The sequence below is a fragment of the Microtus ochrogaster genome, unplaced genomic scaffold (genome assembly GCF_000317375.1).
Source record: "Microtus ochrogaster isolate Prairie Vole_2 unplaced genomic scaffold, MicOch1.0 UNK2, whole genome shotgun sequence".
Taxonomy (NCBI): domain Eukaryota; kingdom Metazoa; phylum Chordata; class Mammalia; order Rodentia; family Cricetidae; genus Microtus; species Microtus ochrogaster.
This window is the reverse complement of record NW_004949100.1, coordinates 14,045,316-14,052,705: the sequence shown is the minus strand read 5'-3', so window position 1 is coordinate 14,052,705 and position 7,390 is coordinate 14,045,316. Positions and strand designations below refer to the sequence as shown.

The 7,390-nt window shown below is 39.5% G+C and overlaps 1 protein-coding gene across 4 annotated transcripts in view; it reads right to left on the bottom strand.

Annotated features, from left to right (window-relative positions):
- Positions 1-7,167, bottom strand: part of LOC101999007 (aldo-keto reductase family 1 member C13-like) — a 16,342-nt gene extending 9,175 nt beyond the window's left edge. The window contains exons 1-3 of one of the 4 annotated variants that reach the window (XM_026788389.1): positions 6,993-7,167; positions 2,151-2,286; positions 234-401 (exon numbers count right to left, since the gene is read on the bottom strand). In XM_026788389.1, the coding sequence (XP_026644190.1) occupies positions 234-401; positions 2,151-2,234 (252 nt within the window). In that variant the 5' untranslated portion in view covers positions 2,235-2,286; positions 6,993-7,167. Of the gene's footprint in view, positions 1-233; positions 402-2,150; positions 2,287-3,552; positions 4,022-6,861; positions 6,960-6,979 lie in introns of those variants that run through there. The other 3 variants (XM_013353146.1, XM_026788388.1, XM_026788390.1) reach the window with 3 other exon arrangements.
- Positions 7,168-7,390: the final 223 nt, after the last annotated feature.

Sequence of the window (7,390 nt, the reverse complement as noted above, 5' to 3'; positions counted from 1 at the left end):
TCATTTATAGTAGCTTTGTACTGATGAGCTGGAAGGCATGTAGATATGCTGCAGGAATTCCATTCATCATCAAAGAGGTGTATTTTTTTAAAAAAGATTATACTCTACCATTACTTTCTCTCACCCATTTATACAACTGACACCTTTAACCAGCTTCTCATCAAGTAATATAATTTTAACATTTTTATACATCTTTCAATAATTTGCCCTCTTGCATGCTATAAAAACTCTACCTTTGTAGTGATGAACATGTCTTCTCTCTTTATAACGCCAGCTTTAATATTGCTTTGAATGGCCTGTCCTATCTCCTCTTCTACTTGATATGCATAAGCAGTATCAATATGGCGGAACCCAACACCTATAGCTAAGTTGGCAGCCTCCAGTGACTTGCTCTTGTGAACCTAGAGTAGAAAACAAAACAGGTATTTAGAGATACATCTTCTGAGTGAGCTTAGATGGGACTTTGCTAGACAAGAAAGAATTTGTTCTTTCAAAATTATCATCAGACTACAAGGCAAGAGCCTAGTCCTTTGATCCTTGAACCAAGCATGTCACTGGGTTACCTTTCTAGCTGAATCACTGAGTTCTAGACTCAGTGGGACACCCTACCTCACAAAAATAAAGTAAGAGTAGTGGAGGAAGACTTTGACCTTGGGCATGCACAAATATACAAATATATATAGTTATACAACATATCCAAAAAAGTAAAAAAAAATCAGACTGCCTTTTGAGTATTTTAGTAATTTCTGCCCCTTTTCCATAATAAAACACAGTGACTAAAATTCTGCCTTGTACCACCTTCTCTGAATCCCAGCTCTGACTTAGCTAAGAATAAAAATCACTCTGTGAGCTACCAACACTGAGGGTTTAACAGGAGCCTTGAGACCTGTTGCTGTTTTTCTTTCTGTCACTTTGTAAAAGTAACTAATCTTGTATATATCTCCAGATTTATCTTTGTAAATATGCATAAATCTAATAGGAAGGAAATACTTGAGTTTGAAATTAAGGGAAGTGGTCTATTGTCTCAGAATTTAAAAGATTCAGGAAGTTTACAAACAAGAAATTCCCTCCAGGTTAAGTACACCTTGATAGTTTCAGTTCTGGAGACCATGCTCTAAACCCAACATGCATTGATGAAGACTAATAATTCACACTTATGGTTACCAGGTCCTCTTTGCCCCAATCATAAGGATATATTATAAATTCCAATAAGTTTCCTACAGTTCAGAATTTGTACATGGGGAACTTATTTAGTTCTAGTACTGCATTCACTGTGTGGTGCAGAAGTTTACCCAAAAACAAAACTGAAGTAGCCCTCAAATACTTGTACCATGCAATACTACAGGCAGACACCCTGAGTTACCACACGGATTTCCATGGATCTTGCATTCTTAAAAGGAAATATCAAGCTGTGGATTGTATACATGAACAGAGAAGTCCCTCTCACTGCAACCAAGAACACTGATAGGCAATCTGATGACTTTCATTTCTTCTATCCAGCTGAGAAACATAGACATAGGAAAAGCATAGTGTCTAGAATTTTTAGGTCATGGATATGTCCCTTTAGGCCCAGAGCTCAAAGCCTGAAGACTCATGCTGAGTTCACTCTTAGAACTGACAGATTCCAAACCAGAACAGTAAACTCATAAGCAGCTCTGTACCAGAAGAACAAATCTAAGGAAAAGAAAAAAAAAAAAACAGCCACATTCAGCCAAGACCAGAGAGACTCACCTCTAGCAAAAATAACCAGGGAACTTAAACAATCTTTCTCGCTACCCCTGAAGTCCCTGACTAAATTATAGTAAATGTCCAAAGGCCTCTGAGTCATATACCCTGTACTTCCATCACATAAAACACTAACACCCACTCTCAAAGAAACTGTTCAAAGAGTTAGGCCTTCCCTTTGTTCTCCATTAAGCCTTTCTCTCTGCTGGATCACAATGAGAAGTACAAATATGCATAAGACCCTATTCTGATAGAATTCTGACTCAGCCTATCTAGGGAAACAGATTAGTCTCCTACCCACAACCACCAATTGCAGCTACTGCTGCAACCTCTTTTTAATAGGAATAATAAACAGGTTGGGACTCAATCAAGCCAAACTATCTGCCTTCCTGTAAATGGAATAGGTTTAGACTGGACATACTTACCTCTTGGGGTTTATAGGTGCCAAAACCCAGGGCTGGAATGAAGTGGCCATCGTTTAGTTTGACAAACTGCTGTTTGGAACTCATGACTTGTCACTCCTCTGCCTAAGCACGTCCTGAATCTTCTGGTACTGCTGCCCTAAAGTGGAAGTTGGGAAACATCATATATCACCTTCCTGTCTAGTGACTAAAAAGTGGCACTCCCATTCTGGTGGTTAGCCATTCCTACATCCTGGCTATTTTTTAACCATTTCTACTCCCTAGAAAATGATTAACTAGTGCTATTGTCTGAGTAATGGTTAAACAATACTGCTGTGTGCCTACTGTTTATGCCCTACTATTGACTGTCTAATGGTCAGGCAGCAGAAAGGAGGAGGCAGTTGTAGCATTATTTCTAATTGATCTTAACAAGAAAAACCTCGAGTCAGAAATTAGGGGATGAATGCTGAAATATCAGAGAAGGAGAGCACCCAGCCACTAGTCCTACCTCCATGAAATCCTGAGACCAAATGGGGTACCCTATCTCTGCAAGTCCTAAAACTGAATACTGATTCTATGAAACTTCAGACTGAAACCTCAGCCAGCGTTATTCTTTCCACCCAGCCTTATCACTTCCAGTGCTGAGATTAATGGTGTGAGCCACCACTACTTGCCTCTTTTCTTTTTAGACAGGTTCAAGCTCATGTATCCAGGTTAGCCTTAAACTCACAGAGGTCCATCTGCCTCTACTTCCCACGTGCTGGGATAAATGTATGTGCCCCTACTGGCTGACTCTCTCACAGGGGAATGTTAAATACCCCCACCCTGTGCCAAAATATTGTATGTCAGCCATTGGAAATGATATGCAAGCTCAATCAATAGTTTGCCATTATGTGGATGATATTTTACTAGCAGATTAAAATGTAGATACCCTAGAGAATTAAAGAACATTTTGCATTATTGGGGATTACAAATTGGTCCTGAAAAAATATAAGAAGGAGATTCTATTAGTTACTAAGGATATAAAGTGGGTCTATAAAAAATTACACCCCAAAATGTACAAATTAGTAAAAATCAGCTGCAGATTCTTAATGACTTCCAAAGACTGGGAGACATTGACTATCTACAACCCACTATTGGAGTAAGAAATCCAGAAATAAGTAATTTGTTCCAAACATTGAAAAGTGACAAGGACTTAAATAATCTCAGAGAATAATGAGCTGAAATGAGAGAAAATTGGCTTTGTTGGAAAAGAAATTACAGGATATACATGTGAATCATTTGGATCCAGAGTTTGATAGCATTCTGGTTATTTGACCTTCTATGAGTTCTCCAATAGGGATTTTAGAAGAGGGAAGATAACATCTTAGAATGGATATTTGTACCATGTTAGCAGTGTAAAAAAATTAAAAAATTATAAACTTACTTGGAAATGTTCTGAGTTGCAGGAATGGGCCCATAAGAAATTGTAGTTTTTTCTTGTGATGAAATTGACTGACTCATTGTGGTCAGAAAACAAACATTGGCAAAGAGTTTGAAGAATTTTTTTGGGAAAGATCAACATCAAATATCCCAAAGACAAGAGAGTTGAATTTAAAAAAGAAATAACTAGATTTTCCCCACATTGTATGGGGAACACCAATATCTGTAGCCCCTACATTCTATCCTGATGCAAGTAAGTCAGGAAAGGCAGGTTAGACATGAAGAAACTTAAGTAAGTTGGCTCAAAGTCCTTATGGTTCTGTCCAAAAGTCGAAATTATATGCTATTCTCATGGTATTATTAGATTTTCCAGAACTTCTTTCAAAAGTTATTGGATTTCAATAAGCAGAAAGAGGGTTTTTTGCATACTGAAACTATTGAATTTATACTAGATGATACAGAATTGACTTTATTGTTTATTCAGTACAAGTAATAATCAGGAATAGTAATCATTTCAGTTGGGGTAACTCAGGAGTACATAAGGATGGTTGCTCTTAACTGGCTGAACAACAAAGTCTAACCAGTAGGAAAAGTGTCAGGGGCATGGAAGTTATACCAGGTGACAACTAGTATTCATATGTAAACCCATCAGAGAAATGGCTATCTGATGGAGGTTAATCCTGTCCAGAAAACATGTGCAAGAACATTGACACTGAAAATCGTTGCTCACTTTGGCTAAAGCAGCTTGGTGTCTCCACAATACCTGCATTGCAGTGTGTACTCTCATGTAATCTGTATATGCAATCTCCCGGTTGCATCTTAATCTTATGGGCACATATCTGTGAGTGGTAAGGTAGATGACTTTTCATTTATCTATAGAGTTTTGATATGCATAATACATACTGCAACATGCTTCATAACTGGACCTATTTGTCCTACAAGGACTGTGGACACTGAAAAACATGCCTTGCTCTTTTGCTTATTGGGTGACTTCCCTGCAATCTGTGGGACCTCCGGTGAGAAAATGTAGTCACACAATCAAAAACCTTGATTCCCACAGTCAAATCTCTGCACCTTTCCCTGAGATAAAGCTTGGAGGTCAATGCTTTTACAATTATCTCTATTTGGCAAGACATTTAGTTAGGAAAGGAGTCCTTCAAATAGATCACATTTTGGAACATCAAAGATAAAGGAATGTCCAAGCTCGTTTGAGATTGAGTGCCCTAAATTCTCCCACAGCCAACTTGGTAAAGTACTGACCTCAGTTGACCCCCAGTTCTAACCCTAAAAATGGCTGTTAATACCCTACACCTACCCCTAGTTTAAATAAACCACACCTAGAAATGTAGGTTCATGCACCAACTCCCCTGTTCCCTCTTTGAATTTAAAGGTTCCTAAACCAGCCTTTCAGTCTCCTAGGTGTTGCCTAGATTTCCTTTTAGCCTCGCTTCTCCAGAGCCATAAAGATACTGACAGTGTCACTCAGGACAACCCTTACCTGTTTCTGGACCCTGAGAAACTCAAGCTCTGCTACTTGTGATTCCAGAGAATTACCTTTGTTTATGTATGTATATACACATATATATAAACTGGAAACCTTGCAGCAGAAGAAAGGAGAATAAAGAACATAATTTGAACAACACATGTGTAAACTTGTTTCATACTTGTTAGATTATCCTTTAACTGCATACATATGGACAAAGGAAACTTTCCCCTTTTGTCTTTTTCATCAGCAAAGTAGATCAAGCAGGACAGTGATGTAATTAACATAAAAGGCTTAAACATAAGGGATCTCATTGCATTTGTCATCCCTGAAGAGCATGTCAATAACTGTAGCATGGATTCTTGATTTAGGCTCCCATTCAGAGATCTAGCCTTTCTACCCCAGTTCTTAGGAGAGCCAGGCAGCAATGCAAATGAAAACAAGTTGCCTCCTTTTGAGAATGTTTTGGTTAAACTTGTCCCACTTCTTTAGGATGCAGTCCCGCGGGGGGGGTGAGGGGGGCCTTTGATGAGATGGAGGTGAATCTGATTCCCCAACAGAAGGAATATGAATCAGAAAGCTAAGACACATTTCAAATGGGGTGTCCCTCATTTTACCTATGCATCCTCTGCTCTCCAGAGGGCAGTCATGCGTTTCTTTAGGTATCACCAGGGATTTCTCATTCTCATCTAGTGATTAAACAGTGACCAATCTCTGGGTCATTCTTTCCAGATGACAATCATTTTCAAATGTCCCCTTTATGCTTAGGCTGTCCCCTAGACATAAACCAGCCCAGTTTGATCCTAAGCTCTATCTATATTCAAGGACTTTCTCCCAGATACTTGTGGCCTTTTTTCAATTAAGCCTGGTGTTTGAGCTTACTGATTTCCTGAAAACACAGTTGGTGACAGTCAGCAAACAACAGAGTCAAACAGAGTCCCTGCTTTGTTTAGGGGTAAGGACTTCATATAGGCTTTTTGAAGAAAGCACACAAGCTGGGAGCATGACTCAGTGGCATAGTACATGCTTCATATGTAAGGGCCCTGAGCTCATTCAAAATGCAAAATGCATCTGTCTGTGAGCTGGCTTGGCCTGTAAAGACACTTTCTGTGCAAGTTTGAGGACCTTAGATTGACCCCCAGAAGTCACATAAAGGTGGAAGCAATAAACCAATTTGCAGAACTATATTCATAGCTTTCAATGAATGCCATGACATATGTACCCCCACAAACATTATGTACATGCAAAGACACACATAATATAACAACAATAGTAATAATAATTTTAAAAATATTTTTAAAAGACAACCAAAGAATCCAAGCAATAGGGAAAAGATCCCCATAAATGGGATGATGGTGGTTTAGGGTCACTACCTGTCAACAGTTTTCATGTTTTCCAAGGATATTCTGAGGTGTCATAAGAAAAGAAGGCTGCTTGGTTAAAAAGACATCCTGTTCTCCAGCCCTCAGAACAATGATCCTCTAAACTCATTCTTAAAGTCTTGCACCTTCCATAGACAGCCAAGTGCCACTTCAGAATAATCACCTCAGGGACTCCAATATAAGAGCAAGCAAAAGGGTTTTACTGTGGGAAACAGCTGAAAACAAGGTTTTTGACCATTCCAAGTTTTCAATAATGGTCACAGAAGCAACAAACCAGACACAGCTGCCCTTTCAGCTCCTTTGGGTCAAAGAAAAGAATGAAACCAACAGGCTGGGTGGCAGTGGCAATTAAACCGGGGATACAAGCAGTAACAGAGAAGAGGGGGTGCCATTTAAGCTAAATGATTCTTAGAGCAGAAAAAGCAACAAGAGGAAAAAATTTCAGTACCCTTAGGAGATAGGAAGGAAGTGAGACAATACAGTTGCCAAGCAGCAGCCGATTCCTGGCCAAGGGTGTTTGAGGAGGAGAATGCCTTTCTCTGCCCTCTAAGCTAAAGAAAGTGGACCTGTATTGAGCACCAGATGTCCTGCAGCAGGTCTCCAGTTCCCCCTGGTCTCAACTCTAGCTTCAGTCTTCTTTATTCTGCATTCCAAAGTGAAAAACACACAGCACAGAGAGCAGCCAAGAGTTCCATTTTAGAGGCCATGGAAGTAAGAACTCTCTTCAGAATAAGAGCAGGCTGAGCCCAGCAGCAGAGCCTGGCAACTGGCAGGCAGGGACTTTTATTTGTCCTCTCCTTATAACACTTGCCCTCCCTCCTCCAGGGTGGGTTCTTCTAGGAAAGAAGCCTGCTTATCTCAGGACCCCATTTGCCTAGGGTTTTCACCTAAGATATAGAAGGTTCAAAATATGTATAGGATTTTAATTACCCATAAAATAGAAAAGTTCACTCTGTATGCTCTCCTGAAAAATGCCA